Source organism: Melozone crissalis, unplaced genomic scaffold (assembly GCF_028551555.1).
Source record: "Melozone crissalis strain CALT ecotype California unplaced genomic scaffold, PUWL_Pcris_2 ptg000009l_1, whole genome shotgun sequence".
In the NCBI taxonomy this organism is placed as follows: Eukaryota; Metazoa; Chordata; class Aves; order Passeriformes; family Passerellidae; genus Melozone; species Melozone crissalis.
This window is the reverse complement of record NW_026535787.1, coordinates 2,227,992-2,247,833: the sequence shown is the minus strand read 5'-3', so window position 1 is coordinate 2,247,833 and position 19,842 is coordinate 2,227,992. Positions and strand designations below refer to the sequence as shown.

The 19,842-nt window shown below is 39.6% G+C and overlaps 1 protein-coding gene across 2 annotated transcripts in view; it reads right to left on the bottom strand.

The window, feature by feature from the left end:
- Positions 1-19,842, bottom strand: part of FCHSD2 (FCH and double SH3 domains 2) — a 120,318-nt gene that overhangs the window by 50,815 nt on the left and 49,661 nt on the right. For both annotated transcript variants that reach the window (XM_054270263.1, XM_054270264.1), the window contains exons 4-8: positions 9,385-9,461; positions 8,174-8,318; positions 5,214-5,347; positions 4,295-4,349; positions 3,774-3,902 (exon numbers count right to left, since the gene is read on the bottom strand). In XM_054270263.1, the coding sequence (XP_054126238.1) occupies positions 3,774-3,902; positions 4,295-4,349; positions 5,214-5,347; positions 8,174-8,318; positions 9,385-9,461 (540 nt within the window). The remainder of the gene's footprint in view (positions 1-3,773; positions 3,903-4,294; positions 4,350-5,213; positions 5,348-8,173; positions 8,319-9,384; positions 9,462-19,842) is intronic.

Below are 19,842 nucleotides of genomic sequence, written 5' to 3'. Positions count from 1 at the left end.
TTACTACACTAATTACTAAATAAGTAAAGTATTTTATAATTATATATTACTAAAGTTTAGTAAGTATTTACTTACTAAAGTAAGTAATGTATAGAGTAAACTAAGAGATTAAATGTTATAATAGAATCATATGCGTGTAGGTGCAATAGCAGCCCATTGGATAAAAGTATCCACAGTACAGCAGAATTAAATAAAGGTGATAGGTTAGAAAAACAAAATAAACTTTGTGGCAACTTTCTATTGGATTAGAATGTTATACACTGTCTTGTAATGAAGAAACTTGTCACTACTTCGAGCTATGGCTGACTGCTTGCTCTTTTAAATCTCAGCCTTTGAGGCTGATGTTTATTTGGGTAATAAATAATTTTTAGCCCCACTCTGGTCCCTTCAATCCTTTCAATTTACACAGTGGTAATAATTGCTATCTCCAAGATAACAGGCCAGGGACTGGGTGAGTTCCAGCCAAGCCAGCTTTCAATGACCATCACTCCATCCTAATTCTGGAAACAAGACCCCAAAGCCCATGGAGAAACTGTTTATGGTGGATGCAATCAGAAACAGCCTCTGACACATCTGTAAATGTTACATACACTAATACAGCCAAGCATCAGTTGAAATGTTTGCATGTGGTTTTTTTCTAGCTCTACAGATTTTATCATTTTTGGGTAACAACCAGGAAAAACCAGGCACTGGCTCCAAAATCTGAACAGTTTGAGGAGATTCTTGATGTGATTCAGAAATGTGGAGGGCCCTGAGCAGTTCAAAGATCAGCTCAAGGGCAGCTAAATGGGGAAACACTCAAGACAGCACGTGGCACTACAGGAACACCTAAGGGCTTACTAATATCGAGATAAAAAGCACATTTTCTGAATATTAATCACAACACAGTAGCAAAGATGTTTAGTTTAGACACTACAGCTGCTCACAGCATGCAAAATATGCTGGGTCACAGCACCACTCAACCTACTGAAACAAAACCTGTGCTGGAAGGGAGAAACTCCCTCCCAAAATCCTCCCTTCCCAGGGATGTCACCTGGAGATCAGAAACACTGCACAGGTGTCTCCATTCCTTCATCCTTCACTCCATTTTCCAGTTCCAGCATCTCTTTCAAGAATGGTAATGGCTATTCCGAGTTCTTTATTCTGTAGGCAGCAAGTTTTTTCCCCCCAAATTACTCATTTCTCTTTTTAACACTGTTTTCACATGCTATTTTCTGCCTGGTCAACCAAAATTAGCAAGATCTTGCTCTATTTCTCAGCCATTGTACGTTTGCTTATACTGAATGATTCTTCACCTTCAATTGGTCCCTCTCTCTCAGCTCCTTCTCCATTTGTGCTAAATCATTCTGCTAAATAAAATAACCTTTTTCTCAGTACTTTATACAGCGTGGTTCCCTTAGGAATTTCAGAATGAGAAATCAGGACCCTGCCAGCAAATCCCCCTCCAGATTACAAGATGCTGCTCCTATTATATTTATTTACATATTTAAGCAGTTTTATCCTTCAATTTACATTACAGCTTTTGGATGAAAGAATTAAGAGTCCAGTGATGCATTATCCTTGATTTTCCTGAAGATTTTCCCTCTCCCTCCCCTAAAATCTCCAGTAGCCATTCCAATTTTGGGATTGCTGCCTTGCCCCATTCCCAGGACACCTGGGTGTGTTCCCAGGGAGTTTTGCTCATGGCCAACAGTGCAGGAGACCTGAATTTACAGCTCTCCATTAAAAACACCCTTCTGTTTACCAGACAAAGAGATTCAATGCTATAAATATCTGAGAGATGCAGAGAAATAAACCCTGAGTGTTGTCCTTTCCTTCCACAGTAATTTGGCTGGATGAAAGCACTTAGGCTTTCAGTAAACCACAATTATTTATATCAAAGAATAAGTTGTAAGGCTTTTTCTGCATGAAAAATAAAAAGGTTCAGCTTGAGAAAGGCTTGAAAAAAATTACCAAGGCTATTTGCTCATTTTCAAAAATGATTTCAAGCACCCTTTTTGTTTGTTATGTTGTGAACCTATTCAATTCCCTCCTGGAATTGCCCCCAAGTAAGAGCATTAAGTGATAACAGCCAAGCACGCATGTAAGTATGGAATTATCTTATGTAAGCATCAATTAATAATTTCATCTGCACCAGCACAAGGAAATTCTTTACAAGCATTTCCATGTAGTAAACATTTAGTCAGCACAAATATTCCCATTTTACAAACAGAAAAGCACACACAGAGGGAAAAGCAGGAGAATTCCTTTGGTGCTTTAATTTTTTACCTCACTTACCTGCTTTTCATATCAGTATTTTCCCCCCAAAATGCAAATGTATGCTGATAATACAGGCATTTGTTATAATTCTAGGCTATTTCTCCAATAAAGCAATTCAAAATGCAAATTACAGACTTGTAAGTCACCCTGCCTAGAAATAATTTGTAAAGAGCAATTTCAAGTAAAGTTTGAAAATGTCAACATATGAAATGCAAGCAGATAAAGTGTGAAGGACATGATTTTACAATTTATCTGTAAGCCTCAAATTCAAAGACACAGGAATAGTGTACATTTAATTAATTCTAGGGTGATATTTAAGAAAAAACAACTGTGAGCAATCAGATTTGAACTTTTTGAAGTGTGTCATTTCCTCTGAGTTCAAGGAGCTCCTCCAGCCTTGGCCTGGCCAAGTGCCACAGGTGGGAACAAGAATGCTGAATGCTGTTCCCAAAAATCCATAGTTTGGAAACCAAGATATTTAATAACTCTAGCTCATTAATCACACCATAAAGAAGTGCTCTGATCAGACACAAAACAAAAAGGATTATGGGATATGGTACTAAAGAAGTAAAAAAATCTCCAGTTTCCTTACAAGAGGAAAACACGGGGCTTAGTTTGGCAAACCTGACTCCTTTATCCAAGGGAGTTTTTCAATCAGATTTTTTTTTAGTCCTTTATCCAAGTGAGTTTTATCCAACTGAGTTTTTGAGTTCAGAAAGGCATTGAATTAAAAAAATGAAATGATTGCTCAGTTTTGGGGCCTGAAAGCTGATTCCAAGTTTTTTAGACACCACTGCAGGCTCCACCTTCCCTCTCACTTGTGGCAGCTCACTGGAAAAGCCAATCCAGGACTCTGGACCCTCCCAGATTTACCCAGTTCCCAGTTGTGATAATTCACTTGTGGGGAATTTTGGAAGGAATTCCAGACAGGACCTCTGAGTTGTTTTTGATGATGTGGTTCATTTTCTTATCTTCTACACAGGCAGGAAGGGGGAATTTGGCTCACATTTTCACTGCATGGCTCAGAAGGTCACAAGACCATCAGTTACAAGACTTTTTAAGGAGTTATTGATTAATAAAACACTGCCAACAAGGATATTTATGTGTTTGACTCAATCCTTAAATATTTTATCTTATGGACCCATGCTACAGTGCAAGCTTTATTAGCTAATCATGTTGTGACACAAACCTACAGTGCTGCATTCTAAACTCCTTGTTTACCTCTTTTATTTTTTTTTTTGTATCTTAAACTCTAAAACTCTAAACTTTCATTTTTTTCTATATCTTAAATTAATTTTATTTTTTCTATATCTTAAACTCTAAACTATCCTTTACTTAGCTCAACATGCCTCTGCTTTAAACTACAAATCCACATCCTCACTAAGTTTGGAAGCCTTTCCCAAGGTCTCAGATTAAACCCTGTGTTCAATTCTTGGCTTACAGGCCCAAAGTTTTGAGAATTCCTCAATTTTGGATCCCAACAGCCAGTGGCAGGCAGAAATCAGCTTCCTTACCTTCATGATGTTCACCAGGTCAGTTTGATAGTAGCGATCCTGGTGGGCATTGGCAGCTGCTAAAGTGAGGAGATAATCATTCCTGGCGTGAATAGCCTTGGAATTGCACTCGGATCGTCGGGCTTTTAACTGCAACAAGGGAAAACACAGCTCACACAGGGAATCTCAGTGACCAAGCATTCAGCAGCAGCAATTTAATTGTGAGTATATTGTGTTAATACAGTGAAAACTTCAGGGCATTTACAGCTTTTAAGTCTTCCTAACATGGATTTTTCTCTCCTGCAATCAGAATTCCACGTGTGGTCTTCAAAGAAGAGTTTTAACTCTAATCAGATAAATTATTCCTTGCATATATTCCATATATAATTCTATACTCTAAGAGAATTAAAACTGTATAATTCTAAGAGAATGCTCTTAGCTCATCCTTTGTCCCACCAATTTCCCTTCCAAGCTCTACATTCCAGACAATTTGGGGAATTTGCCTCAAGAAACGAGCAGCAAAATCCAAGTTTTATACTCACCTTCACGCTTGCCTTCTGCAAGCTTATTCTTGACTGAAAAAGACTAAGTTTGGACCTGGAACAGAAATGAGCAGAAGAAACTGAATTATTGCATTACACCATTTCTACAAAAGATTTTTTTCGCTGTCTGAAGGATGGTGGTTTGAAAAGTAAATAAGAAAACAAAATCAAGGCAATAGCTATTTTAATCTGAATAACACTGCAGGATAAATCTGCTCCAAAACCCCCAAGCTCAAATTTTTGGTTGTTTTTGTTTGTTTATGTATGATTGTTTACTTTCTTCAGGTATTATAGGTAACTTTATTAAAGTTCTTTTCATCATCCCTCAGAAAGACAGAAAAGATCTCTAAGGAAACCATCATTTCATTCCCTGAGAGCAATTCTGAATAACTTCTAAAATAAAAATTAAAGGAAAAATAAAGCAAAAGGGGTGTGGTGAACTCCCATAAGACAGGCCAGACTCCAAACCCAAAACATGTGTTACTGGTTTTCCTGGAAGGAAGGAAATCACCCTCTTCAGGATGTCAAGGAACAGAAAAAACCTAAAGCCTCCAAAATTTATCTCAAAAAATGAAAAACAGTGTCCTGCTGCCTCTCCTGCTCTAAATGGACTGATCCAAAATTTGAGATATGTGGACAGAAAAGGAAGTCAGGAGGCTTTAATATCAAAAAAGTGCCAGTTCCATAGAAAAAGCCAAATTAAAGCTGTTACTTGAACTTCCTTCCTAAACGAACCAACACAAACAAGTTCCAATTTCCTCTCAGGGTGTGCTTGAATAGCTACAGAAATATATAGAAGTAAAATGCAGAGAAAACCTGACAGAATCTCATTGAAAGCCAAATATCAAGTGCAAAACCTAACAGAAATGTGCTTTTTGGGGCTGCAATTATTCCTGCATATGCCATTAGAAAAACATACTTGGCCTCAATATCAGCTTTCTCCCGCACCGCCTGAGCCATCTGTTCAGTCTCAAAATATTTCTTTTTGCCTTTAGCTAAATCTTTGACTGTCTCCTGTAGTTCAGCTTGGATCCTTGTCAGCTGGTCCACACACTGAAAAAAAGAAAAGAAAATATTACTTTTTTTTGCATCCAAATAATATTACCGTCATAGTTTTGCTGCTTTTTATGGTATTTTATAGGGAAGGATGCAGGCTTCAAGTCACTCCTGGTCAATTATTTATGCAGGTCTTTTAAAACTGATCAGAACACAAAATCTTCTCTCTTCCTTTCTTTCTGCTGCTGTTTAAAGTGTTAGGATAACCCACAAATTAAACAGAAAAGTTCTGAAAGCTTTGGATGCAGTAATTAGTTGAAGCCATCAGAATACAACTGGGAAAAATCCAAAGGCAATCTACTGGAAGTGATACCAAAAAAATGATTAATCTTTCCTTCTTTAAAATTTAAAACATGAGGCAAAAGCTGCCACATACAACACAACAGGAAGAAAAATTATTACATTCAGCAATTCTTCAGACACCCTGCCAGCTTAAGAAAAACCCCAACAAAGTGGGAAAGGATGTGTGCTAAGCAGGATCTAGGTAGGAAAACCAATGTGAATCATCAGTGTGTAGAATTAAAACTCTCTTTGGAAGAGATTACTAAAGATTTTCCTTTACCCAAAGTGGATTAAGCATGCAGGAGATTGATAGTCCAGTGGATTTTATTTAATTACAGACACCACGGGCTGGATGTGGTCAGTGAAGGCTCCAGCAGTACCCAGGGGTGAGTTCAAACCTCTGAGTCCTTCAAACACCACTCAAAGTCCAAGGTCTTTTCATATCATCATCATCCCCCTGGCTGCCCTCATTCCAGGTGCTGAACACCCCTGTAGAACACCCCAGCTCCTTCATTACACTAATTATTAATGCATAATTAATGTAACCTCCTTTGGGAGCACTGCAGGACTGACAGGGTGCTGGGATCCAACAACCTAGCACTGACTTCCCCCTGTTCCAGTCCTCAAAAATAACACCCAGGCACCTGGAAAAAACCAACAGGCAGCCAACAGGAGTGTGCTGCTCTTCTCACCACACAATCCTGCTCTCCCTGAAGCTGCCAAACTGCTGCAGAGCACAGAAAATTCCCACTAAAGGCACTGTTTGATGTGTGCAGACCAATAACGCCATGGCTCCAGAGGGTGCCTTTCCTAGAGGCTGGTTTGGGGAGTGGTGGAAGACACAATTTGGATTTTTGGAGACCTCTCTCTGCATCAGTGAAAAATGAAAGGTAAAACAATCTGTATGTAATGCATAGCTGACAAATAAAAGCCTGTGAAAATAACCAGGGTTTTGCAACATCAGTGGGGATTTTGATCCCTAAAATCTCCTGCCAGCATCAAAAAATTAAAATATCAAATAACCCCGGTTGTTAAAAAGATCATTTGAGAAGAGTTAAATAATCTTGGTTTGCATCCCTGTAGGATAAAAAATTATCATTAGATTGGATGCCACTTTAGATGGGTATTCCCATGTAACCTTACAAGTATTTTGCTGACTGAATTTTAATTTTGATAAGCTTTTGTCTGAATGGAGGTCAGAACAATTATTGCTCTGTCCATTATTTATCTGCTTGTGAATTCAAAGGGAAGGGTGAGAGGCTGCACTGTGTAAAACAATAAACTGGTTGTGTAGGAAAATTAATTCTGCCAAGTGGATGATAATTCCATGTTGTAGGAAAAGCATATCACTGTTAGAGTACTCTGAACCAGAATACTGCCCCGATAATTGTAATAATTTGTTCTGCTGATTCAGAAGTGCAGGAATAAAGGAACTTCTATGACTTTTAAGAATGCAAAGATCCCACTTCTGCTGCTGACTCATGAACACTGAATTATCACCACTTGCAGAAGAATAAAGTACAATTATTTACCAATAAGAATGCCATAAAATTGCCACAGCGTTGTTTGGAAAGCGTCACACGAAAATAAAATTTCACAGGACAATAAAACAGCATCAATAAAGTTAATTTTTCTCTCACAAAACAGATATTGCACATGTTTCTAGGAGTAGAATAATTTGTTCACAAACTGAGAGCTCACATTACAGGAACATCTATTTAAATTTGTAACCAAGTATTTTACAAAAAACTCCTCTAGAACACAGAACCAGGCATGTCTGGGTCATTGTTGTCACTTTGTAACAAGGACAGGTAAAATGTCTGTTGTTTGGGTTTTTTCTTTTTTAATTAATAGGAAATATTCCACTGTCCCAGGCTGCCCCAAGCCCCATCCAGCCTGGCCTGGGACACTTCAGGGATGGAACAGCCACAGCTGCTCTGGGCACCCTGTGCCAGGGCCTGCCCACCCTCATAAATTACTTCAAATGCAACAAGCAATTAAATTAATATCCAGCTCACTGCAACTACACTATTTTCTCTGCAGGGACAATTACAGATAATTAAAGAGATAATTAAAGCAGCTTTTGGAGCACTTAGTTGTGATAGTGTTACAGGAGGTGGCTGGACAGCCCCCACTCTCCACCCTGGAGACTGCTCAAGCCATTCCTCCTTGTTTCAGATGAGTCTTATCTCAAAATCACAACTTTTTCTAACAAAAACCACTTGCAATTGTCACTGCAAACTCAATGCAATGCAACTTCTACAGCACAGTGCGAGATTTGCTGAGATATATTTAACCAATTGATATAATATTTTTAGCACACTCAGTTCCAAGCAGCTATAATTTGAGATACAGCTCAGAATTTTGATCTCTCTCCAACAAGCTGCATAAGATGAAGAGTACTATAAGATGAATCTTAGACCTATAAGATGAAGAGTGCTTACATATTTTAGTAGTGCCACAATAAAAGATTCCTAAAATATTTTTTTTTTCCTCAACAAAAATGACAGTGGTTTAGAGGATTTCTTCAAGCACAAATACCTTCTTCAGCTGCTGCTCCTTAAAGCACCGGACACTCCTGGCTGGTTCAGAAATTAAGTTTTTGTAGTTCTCACAGATGTTGAGTCGGGACTGGGCCACCTGCATGGTGCCTTCTAAGAGCGATTTCCAAACTGAGTACATGCTCCTAAAATAAAGAAACACAGAGAGGGTGTGGGAAGGAAGAAAGGGAGGTCAGGTGTTCCACTGAAAATTTGGATTTATAGAATCTCCTGAACTGGAAGGATCCTCCACGAGGATCAGAATCCAGCTCCTGGACTCTGACAGCAGCACACATTTTTGCAAGAACTGCTTTTAAAACTAAATCTAAAGCACAATCCTTTAGCAAACATCTCCACTTTTAACAAAACCTTTAATGGAAGTTGCACCAAAAATAAATATTGTCCTGCCTGCTCCTCTCTTGTGATTCAATCTGTTACCAAACCTTTTGGGTTCAGCACTTGAGGGGTTTGGAGAAGATCTCTGGCACTGTGGGATCTCATGGATGTTATGGGAGTGTTTTATGTACACTTGAGACTGATAATTCAGTTCATTTCTTTCTAAACACACAACCAACGAGAGGGTGCTGAAAGCCCCAAACACAAATCTGTCAATTTCTTCCTGCTTGAAATAAAACTTGTGGAAATACAAAGAAGACATTAAAACAAAACATCTGAAAGCTTATTACAAATATTTAAGAGGTGCTGTTCAAAGGCTTTCAGCAACTGAGTTATTTCTGGTTTCATGTTTTATCCACCTTTCATGTTAATGAAATAAAGTTTTGTAAACAACTGTCTCCTGCTTTGCCTCCTCCCTGCTGTCAGATTTCATCTTCACAGAGAACAGCCTCATAAAATGAGATCTCTTCCTCTCTTTTCCTGTGAAACAATCCACACACTTATCCCTCTAGCCTTGAAGTTATCTACTAAAATCTATATTCAGATACAGGCATTAATACCCAAATAGATGCAAATTACAGTTGTGGTTCTGTCAAGCTGTTTTGTTTCTCCCATCTTCCTAAATATTCAAGTCATAAACATCTATTTAAGACTAATCTCAGGAAAACAAAGCTTCTCTTTTAACTGGCAATGCTCTACTACAAAGGAAAAAGAAAAATTAGCTACAGAAAAGCAGTGATTCATTGTTAAGTAAAATAATGACACAAATTGAAATGATAAATACAGCAATTTTGAGATATCCAACTGGTAAATTACCTATAATCACTTCGTTCCTCAGCTCTTATTCCAAGCCAGTCCTTCTTTAAGTATTGGCTAGCCAGCTTCTGAATGCTCTGTTAAAAGAAGTGGAAAAAAATAGTTTAAAAAAAAAAAGGCAATTAAAATATAATTTCTGCTCTTAATGAAAACCCGAAGAAGCAAACAATCTCCAGCTCAGCAAATGTACAAATTCCCGCACTCAGAGCTGGGAATGCTGGAAGGGAAAGGGCTGAGCTTGTGCCAGCTGTGAGAACCCCAACGTGTATTCGTGTGGATCAGGACAGGGGGCTCCCAGCACCCAGGAAACATCTGGATCATCGCTTATGAGCCCACCCTGACACGGCCAGCCTGGACCATCCAAGGCTGCAGGAGCTCTGCTGCTCCCAGGAGGAGCCCATTACCCAGAGCATTACACCACACAGGAGACTGACAAACGCAGCTCATCTTTAATTATTCATGTTAATTGCACCCTTCAGTCCCTCAGTTTCATTTTGCACGGCCTCAGGAAATCAATAACAACATTTTCATACTCAAGGTCAGAAAGCGGCAGGGTTTCATTTATAACCACACAGGGAAGGGGAGCTGCTCCATACCGACCCCTCCTCTGGCTGCAGATCCCATTTTCCTCAATATATCCACAGATATCCCATTTTCCTCAATGTATATGCCAATTTCCTCAATATATCAAATATATATCTAATTTTCCTCAATATATCAGTATATATTCCAATTTTCTCAATATATCAATATACATCCCATTTTTCTCAATCTATCACTATAGATCCCATTTTCCTCAATCGATCAACATATATCCTATTTTCCTCAATATATTAATTTCTATTCCATTTTCCTCAATATATCAACATAGGTCCCTTTTTCCTGCATATATCAATATATATCCCATCTTCCTCAATATATCCATATATATCCCATTTTCCCCAATATATATTCCATTTTCCTCAATATATATCCCATCTTCCTCAATCTATCAATATATATCCCGTTTCCCTCAATATATCAATATATACCCCATTTTCCTCAATATATCCATAAATATTCAATTTTCCTCAGCATATCAATATGCATCCCATTTTCTTTAATATATATACAATTTCCTCAATATATCAATATACATCCCAGCCTCCTCAATATATCAATATACATCCCATTTTCCTCAATATATTAATTTATATCCCATTTTCCTCAATATATATCCCATCTTCCTCAATCTATCAATATATACTCCATTTTCCTCAATATATCCATATATATGCCATTTTCCTCAGTATACCAATATATATCCCATTTTCTTTAATATATATCTAATTTCCTCGATATATCACTATACATCCAAATTTCCTCAATATATCAATACATGCCCCATTTTCCTCAATATATCCATATATATCCCCATTTTTCTCAATGTATCAGTACACATCCCATTTTGGGAACAGGGGTTGGTGGTGGGACATCAGCTGGACTCAAAGACCTTGAAGATCCTTTGCAACCCAAACCATCACCACAAAAACACCTCCAGCTTTTGCATGTTAGTCTACACAAGAATGAAGTAGAGATCTGGGTGAAAATTCCTTTTCCAGCTAAGAATCAATGCCCCAGGAGGATTTTGGAAAAGCAGTCCTGAGGAAGAGCCTGGGGTGAGACATCTTTGCCCAGTGCCATTTATTTACACTTTCCATACCATATTTAACATGCAACAATCTTTGAATTACCCCTAGAAAAAAATATCAGGAGTAGCTCAAACAGCACAAGATTTTATTCATGTCTCACAGCCCACACAGTGGTTGAAATTTATCACCAAGCTATGATTTGATCAATGTGTTCACACAGAAAAATTAGCAAAGTCATGCTCCCTCATATGTTTTTAAAAAACGTGAATTCCATCAGGTAGCTGTTAAAAAAATCCCAGATAAAAGGAAAAACAGCACTTCCTTTAACCCTGGCAGAGTGATTCCTGATGGGATTTGGAGCTTTATGAGATGCCTCCACCTGGTCCTAATTCCATGTTTCCACCCTTTATTCTTCAGACTCCACTACAAGGTCTGCCTCAAGATGCTGAACACACATTCTCCAACAGGGAAAAAAGCTCACTGGCAGCTGAGGACAAGCTCTGCCAAAATTAAGATGCAAAAAAAGTCACCAGAGGGATAAATAAAGCTATTTTTGCCCAGAGAAATCCTATCACTGATGTCAGCAAATAAACCATAAACCCACTGGGATTAACCATTTTTTTCCAAACTGAACAAGCTCAGCAACAGAACCACTCAAAAAAGTGAAGAGAACGGGGAGGATAAAAGAATCATGGAATATCCTGAGCTGGAAGGGACCCACAGGGTCACAAAATCAACTCCTGGCCCTGCACAGTCCAACAATCCCACCCTGGGAGCGTTGTCCAGACACTCCTGGAGCTCTGGCATCCAGGAAAAAATCAGCACAATTTCACACACACTCAGATTGGTATTTCCCAGGCCTGCAGCTCCTATTTGATGTTTTCTATCACCAGACCTCACCTCAAGTCTATTTCTTAATATTTTCTAATAAAGCCAGTTGTGGCAGGTATTGGGGAGGAAAAAACCTTAAAATATTTGCTATAATACTTACAAAAGGGATCACCACTAGAAAAGGAAAGAGGGAGATAACCCAATTTAAAAGATCATGGTTAGAAGACTTTTTAAAAGTCACATTAACAATACTTTCCAAAGCAGTTGTAAGGTTTTTATCTGTAATAATAACTGAGAGGTGCTGATGACAGCAGGTGCCCAGAAACCCTATAATTGATAGCAGAAAGCATGACAGACACAGCTGATGTAACACTGAATTTTGGGACTATCAGACAGGCAAACTCAGGGCTGCTTTTCATTTAGGTGGTTTCGGTATCTTGCATCATTTTGATCCCTTCTCTTTACCACAGCAGCTTTCTGACATGATTATTTTTTTTCATTATTTTGTTTGGTAAGTCCTCTTCTGGCAGGCAAACACTCCACAACAGAGAGGCTTCAGTATCTCTCTTTAATTTGCTTCCTCTCTGGGAAAAGCAAGGTTACTCCCAATTAAACTGACTTGATGGGAAGTGTGGAAGCCACTTTTACTAATCAACAGCTGCAAATTAACACTCTCTATCAGCACCTAGAAAAAGTCACAGTTTTATTATGTATTAATTCCTATTATCAGACTCATCCATTGCTGATGTGCTAAAGAGCTTTGCTTTATTTTACTTTTAAATGGGAAAAAAGTGTTGGGAATGTTGCACTTTGTCATTATTGTGAGTGCAGGCACTGTTGAAAACTCTGTTTTATTTCAGTGCTGCTGGTTCTTCCAAAATAAATTTGACAGCTACACCAAGACTCTCCTGCCACTGTAAAAACAGCCTTTTGACTGATATCAGATATTTTCAAACCCATATTTTTAGAGAACAAAGACTGTATGGGCCATTCACTGATGATCCTTGTGGGGGCCTTCCAGCTCAGAATATTCTGTGAAATGAATGGAGCAATCTGTGAGGACTGGATGAGGATGAAGGGGAATTGTCACACATAGAGACTCCTCAGAAAAAATAAAGGGCAAAAAAACCCCACACAACCAAAATGCAGAATGTCTACATTTTGCAGAATGCTCCTACTACACAAATGAAGAAATTAGGTGCATCCAAACCACGAAATTTCAGGCACTTCCCAAATGCCCTCAGCTTTTTTTCTCAAACCAGTGAGATTTGACCCAACTCCAGTGAGCCTGACTCACTCAAACACAGCCACCTGGAGCCAAAAACTCAGGAGGGAGCTTTATCCATCACACAGATGTTTGCCTCACAAGCTTCCAGAGTAACTTGGAAGAGATTTTACACCCTTGCCAATCTCCTGGAAACATCTGGACAGGGAGAAGGGAGCAGAAAATGCAATGCAGCCTGTGAGGTGAGAACTCTGGTTCTTGAATCCAGCAGAACCATTCAGTGTCAGTACTGAAGCCTGGGATAGTGATTATTTCAAGTGACATTTTATTTACCAGAGCTGGATTAAATATTTTAATGAGAATGAAGGGACTGAGGCAGGATTCCAGGCAGGATGTGATGTGGCTCCACTGGCATCACAAGCTCTGTCAGACACAACTCAGAGGGTTTTAGGCAGCAGCCTCATGGCCAAATGAAAATGAAAACAATCCCTGAAACAGGCAGCACATGGACTTCTCCAGTGCATCCTAGGCTTCCCAAAAGCTGCCCTGACTGCTGATCTGCACTGCCTTTAACATGGTTAAATGAGAGATAAAAGAGGTTCCCCTGTGCCTGCAGCATCAATTGCAAAATTCCCTGGAAATGTCAGGAAAAGCTGGTTATCAAAGGTGAACCCCTAACCATGCTGCTTCTCCTTCCTCAAGATGGGATGTTCCTTCCCACTATCAGATGACTCCAAGAAAATATGGAGTTTCATTCGTTCATTTATTCATTCACAATTTCGTTCCAAGCTGCTTCATTTCTCTTTTTATTTTCAGATATTTGAAGCATGACAAGAAAACAAAGAAAAACAAAGTGGGAAGCTAAAAAATTCATGTACAGCAGTTAAATATCACCTCAGGCACTCCTGCAATCAGGTTTAGCAAAGGAAACGTCAAAGCTCTTCTCATTCACTTTGTTCATCTGTTAAAACTGCTGCTTTATTTGCAGCATCTTAATTCTCTCCAAAACAACCTAAATGAAATATAATTTAACTTTTCCTCTCCCAGCCCTTCTTTTTAAAAAAAGATGGCCCTAAGTTTGTCCCTTTTTTCCAAAGGTTTCACAGTTTTCAAAGACAACACTCACAGGGCTGAGACAGGAAATGATCAGAGGATAAATCCACTGCAGCCAAGCTGACTAGACCTAAAGCCAATTCAGATTTATTCATCAAAATATCCTCTCACCTATTATTTTCCTGACCTTTCATCAGGCCAGGATCCATAGCTAACCTAGGGATTCATATTCTGTATTACTTGGCACAAAACCAGTGCTGGAAGTTTCTTTCTCTGCCTTATTAAGAGTCTCTCTTATTATGAATACCCTGACAGATTTTAAGTAATAGAACCATATTTCACTAAGCTTCCAACTGCTTTTTCCCTGAATTCTCCTGTCTTTGGCTTCCAAATTTTAGGATTTTAGGCATCAGGAAAAATTAATTGTAACCTCCATGATGTGGCATCGTGGCCATAACTTAATCACAGATACTTCCAATTCTCAGTGAGTTATAAACCAGAATAAATCCAGTTATACCAACCAAGCTCAGTATTCATGTAAAGAAATTATTTTCACTTTCTAAATTACATATTTTAAACTGCTACATTAAGGATGTGTTGCTATTTGGAAACACTCCAGGTTATTTTGAAGGCCTTTTGCTAAATGGCTCCTTTAAAAATTACTATGTTGACTGATTGCACCATCCAGTATTTATCCAGTGAGAGTATTTCAGGCAGCCTGAAGTTTAGGAACTCTCTTCTCAAAATTTTTAGCTCTACAACCCCCAAGAAAGTACAATAATCCAAGTAAATAAAAATCCCCCAGCTTTCCAGGCACCCAGTGAGGAAATCTGAGCAAAATTTCCCCATCTTAAAGCGTGAAAGTTGGAAAACTGCTGAAGATTGATTTTATTCTTCAAAATACAAGGAGCTCCTGTTTAAACCATCTAAAATTATTCCTTCTTATACTTGAAATAACTTCTCCTAGATTGTGAAGCTCTATATTGCTCTACATAAACTCAGAGTTCTTTTTCATAGTTGGCTTTCTTTAAGTCCCTATGAAACTGTTAGAAAACCTCAGGAAGGGGCAGAGCCCCAGGTTGTATTACAAGATATCTGGAGGTTTCCACCACATCACTTCTCCCTGGAGCCAAAGGCACATCAGCAGCTCTGGAGAAGAAGTTTGTTTGCCTTTTGGTTCAGAAGTCTGTGCTTCCTGAGCAAATCCCACCCCCAACAGATAAACCAAAGTCCTGGATCACATTTCACATGGGGAACCGCTGCTTTACACTGCTCCTTATAAACCAGATTTCTTTTCCACCATACTGCACTAGACCATGTCATTTTTGGCTGAGTGAATTTTTAACTTTTAGGTACACTTTTAACAACTTCGGACCTTGCTCTTTAGAGTGATCTAAAGCTTAAAAATAGGAAAATTCATGAGGCTCCACAAGGCCAAGTGCAAGGCTGTGCACATGGGTCAGGGCAATGAGAGGACACAGGGAATGGATTCCCAGTGACATAGAGCAGGGACAGATGGGATTTTGGGAAGGAATGCCTGGCTGTGAGGGTGAGCAGGCCCTGGCACAGGTGCCCAGAGCAGCTGTGGCTGCCCCTGCATCCCTGGAAGAGTCCAAGGCCAGGCTGGACAGCCTGGGATAGTGGGAGGTGTCCCTGCCCACGGCAGGGGGGTGGGATGAGGTGATTTTTAAGATCCCTCCCTGAAATTAAAACACTGAAGAGAGTGAAGTCATGGCAAACAACCTGTTCCTCCATGTACAGGTTAGACTGCCAACATTAATTAAAAGTTTCTCGGGACACAAATAGAAAACACCACCAAAATGCCACAGAGACAGCACAGCAGCGCTTCTGCCATTCACCCAAAGAGGAACCACCTCGGGGACACCAGTGCCACATCCCTCCTCTGTCTCACACCTCAGCCGAAGCAGGGCACGGGGACACGTCTGTCACCTCCTCACCACCATTCCCTGCTGCTTTCAGGGATCCCAGCCAGGAGCATCCCTTTAATGTGAGTCTGAAGGGACTTCTGGGGGGTTTTAACCAGCACTGCTGCCAGGTACAGGGGGTTTTCTTCTCTGTTTGAGTGCTAAGAAATAGCACTTCCACAAAGCACCAAACTGACTCCTGGAATGCTGATTTTCCCTTCCTCCCACCCAAACTGAAGCTCTGTGTTGCTGGACAGAAAGACAGACAACAGGATCATGATGCGGAGCCTTGGAAAAAAGGAAAGCCCCAGTTAGGACTAAAAAAAAAAGGGTAGTTTCTCAAATTCTCACCTTCCCCATAATTACCTCCATGAGTTCTGTTTTGCTGAGTGAGACCAAAACCAGATACTTCCCAGTTTTGTAACATGTGAGGTGCACAGCAATAATTTCCAAATTTCCTGTAACTCAGATCTTGGGTGGCTGATGAAGGATGGCAAAAACCTCACCTTCCACAGGATTTTTTGGCTGGAGGACACTGTGCAGCCACTGCTCTATGAAACAGAAGAATCAGGATGGGATCTCCTAAGCAAAGCCTGAACTATGGACTAAAAATCCATATTAACCAGTTCACTTGCCTCATGGAACCAGTTCAAAACTTCTGAACTAGCTCAAAAAGCAGGGAAGCACTGAAGAACTACAAAGAGAATATCAGAGTGAACCAGAAATGCTGAGTGACCTCTCTGTATTGTTTCAAAGAGCTAAAAAATATGTATTTAAGACCAACAAGTCATGGCTGCAACACTGTGTTTCTCTCATCCTCACTGTAGGATTTGGCACTGACCATAACAACAAACCATAATTAATAAACTACAGCACGTGTAGGGTGTTTTTTTTTTTTATAATGTCATTTAGGAGGATTCAATTTTTAAATATTTACTATTCTGAGATAAACCTTTCTGAATTTGTTTCATTCTCCACAGTGCTGCCACTGAAGCTGCTCTGTGAAATTCCCTGGAAGTTCCTCCAGCAGGTCAGCATTTCCTATTCTGTGGGAACTTCTTAATTAAAGGTTCACATGATTACAAAACACTGACACAGCTACTGCTCTATGGAGCACAAAGCTGATTTTTTTTCCCCATCCTAAAACATCTGGCAGATAACTCTGAAATTGGCTGTGCTTCACATAATATTTATTGATCAGTTTGTAACAGTGGAAGCGTTACAAACTCTGAAGTTTATCATGTTGAAGTTTTAAAACTAATTTTGAATTTGGTAATTAGCTTCTGAGCTTGGTCTATCTTAAGAATATGGAACCTGCAATTAAGTCAGGTTTAGGCATAAATTTAATTGTGTACATCAAAATATGAGGTAAAAAGTAGAAATCAACCTGAAAATGCAATGCCATATTTTTAAGGAGTTTGATACATTTTGTCTGTCTGGAAAAGTTTACATGAACAAATTTTGCTCAGAAAGCATCACCACTATTCAGAATTCACTACTTACTAATTAAATAATTTTTAAATTCCTATTTCTTGTCCATTCTGTTCAAACCCCTAAAGGTCTACTTCAAGCCCTGCTGAAACCAACCCCTCTAATAGAAGATGATGATAAAAATTGTGCACAGCAGCCGGTTTCTACAGATTCATAAACTTATGTAGTTTGAGACTAATTAGCAAAGTTCCTTTTCATCAAGTATTTCAGGGCATGGTGGCATGGAAAAGAAATTCTGGGATGCTGCAGCCACACATTCCGAGTGTCACTGGTCCCACCACAGCCCCACAATGCCTCAAGCCACTATCAGAGATTTCAGCTACTCCATTTTCTTCAAAAACTTGTTCTTGATGCCAGTGAGCTTTAAGATCCCTTCCAACTCAACCCATTCCATTATTTCATGAGCAAAGGTTTGCCACTGCTCACCTAGTTATGCCCAGAGCAGAAAAATAATTAAATGCAGCACAAACTCTACAACAGCCAAGGAATTTGATCCCTCACCTGACACTCTGGGTTTGTTCTGAACCCCTAAATCCACACTAAAAGCAGAGTTACAAATGTCAAGGCTAGAAGACAGAGACCTAAATTTCTGAAAAACACATGAAGATGATTCACCTTGGCTGGACAACTCTTCCAGCTGCACAAACAACCCAAGAGCTCCCTGGAAATCAGGGAGACAAGTGTGCACGCTTCCATCTGCCAAAGAATTCTGGCACCACCCTCCAGTTATGGAAAACAAAGGTTTGGACTTCCTACATGAACCAGCTGGATTGATCAGGCAGCCTGAGGAGGAGCAGAGTAAGAACACAGTTGTACCTAACATTTTCAGCATTCTAAGTCAGCAGACACCAAAGCCACATTATTCTTCTGGTTAGTAAAGTTTGAGACTTGATGCAGGAAAAGGGACTGGAGAACTCATCATTTCAGTGGGGAAAAGGAAGAGGAAAGACTTTATTTGCTCGTGGGTGAAGGGAATTCCAGCTAAGTGTTTTTTAGGAAGAATACCCATTCACGGAAGAGCATTAAAAACTATGGGATCGTGTCCTGCAGGGAAATACAGAAGAAAGGGGTAACCTCAAAAAATTTCAGGAGAAATTTGAAGCCATTTCCTCTCATCCTGTCCCCTCCTGTCAGGAGTTGTGCAGAGCCACAAGGTCCCCCCTGATCCCCCTTTTCTCCATCTGAGCCCCTTCCCAGCTCCCTCAGCCTGTCCTGGGGCTCCAGACCCTTCCCCAGCTCTGTTCCCTTCCCTGGACACACTCCAGCCCCTCACTGTCCTAATCCATTTTTGAGCCTTGAAAATCCTAAAGCTCTCTGAGGGTTTTTTCCCCACAGGAAAAAGGGAACAGTGCCCACAGTAGCAGGGAAGCCATGGGAAGGCTGCCATGAGAAGATCCCAGGTGAATGTGGCACACCAGAACCACCATTAATAATTAAACTGGGCGCAAAGGAGATCACTGATGCCAACATTCCCAGGCAAGGGGGCTCCAAAGCTCATATCCAGCTTCCCATAAGCAGCAGTGATGCCCAGGGATCACAGTCTTTGTAATTCTTTAATTAACCATAGAAAATGTCCCACCTTTCCAACACTCCACATTAACCCTGAAGTAATAACTTAACAACAAAATTACCTAGCGCACAGCACATTCCTTAACACCTCATATATCCTACAGGACACAGGATGTGACATCTTCATTCCTTTAGCTGAACCTTTAAAGTATGGCCTTGTATTTTCAGGGATTTGCCATGGTTTTGTTTTGTCCTTGATAAATCAAACAGTAGCGGAGATTGAAAGCAAAATTTAAGGCTGTAGAACAGAGTTATGCAAACAACACAAAATTTTAAGTAACATTTTAGCCATGTTGAAGTGTCTTTAACAGCATTTTATAGAGTAAATTTGCTGGTTTACAGTATGGTAGTACTTTAAATCACGGACATTATTTTCTAGAAAAAAATATCTATTTTCGACAGGACAGAAAAGCTGGCAGCAATAATGCAAAGATGTTAAAGGTTGTGTTCATGTTCAAACATCTGTAGAAAAAAAGAAACCCTTCCACAGCTCAGGATACAGGTGCCAAAGCACTCACTAAGGGGAAAAACAGTCTATTAGAAAGCAATTTTTCTCTGAAGTCAGAAGACAAGCCAACCCTACAAGAGCTGCCAAGAACATCAGAGTCCAACTCAGTTTGACTTTGTTCACATGAAAAAAAAAAACAAGAAAGAAAAAGAAATTCCTTCCTGCTCAGTTAAGAAAGAATTTAACAGGAACAGTTCAGAAAAACAAAAACTCATCACATCAATA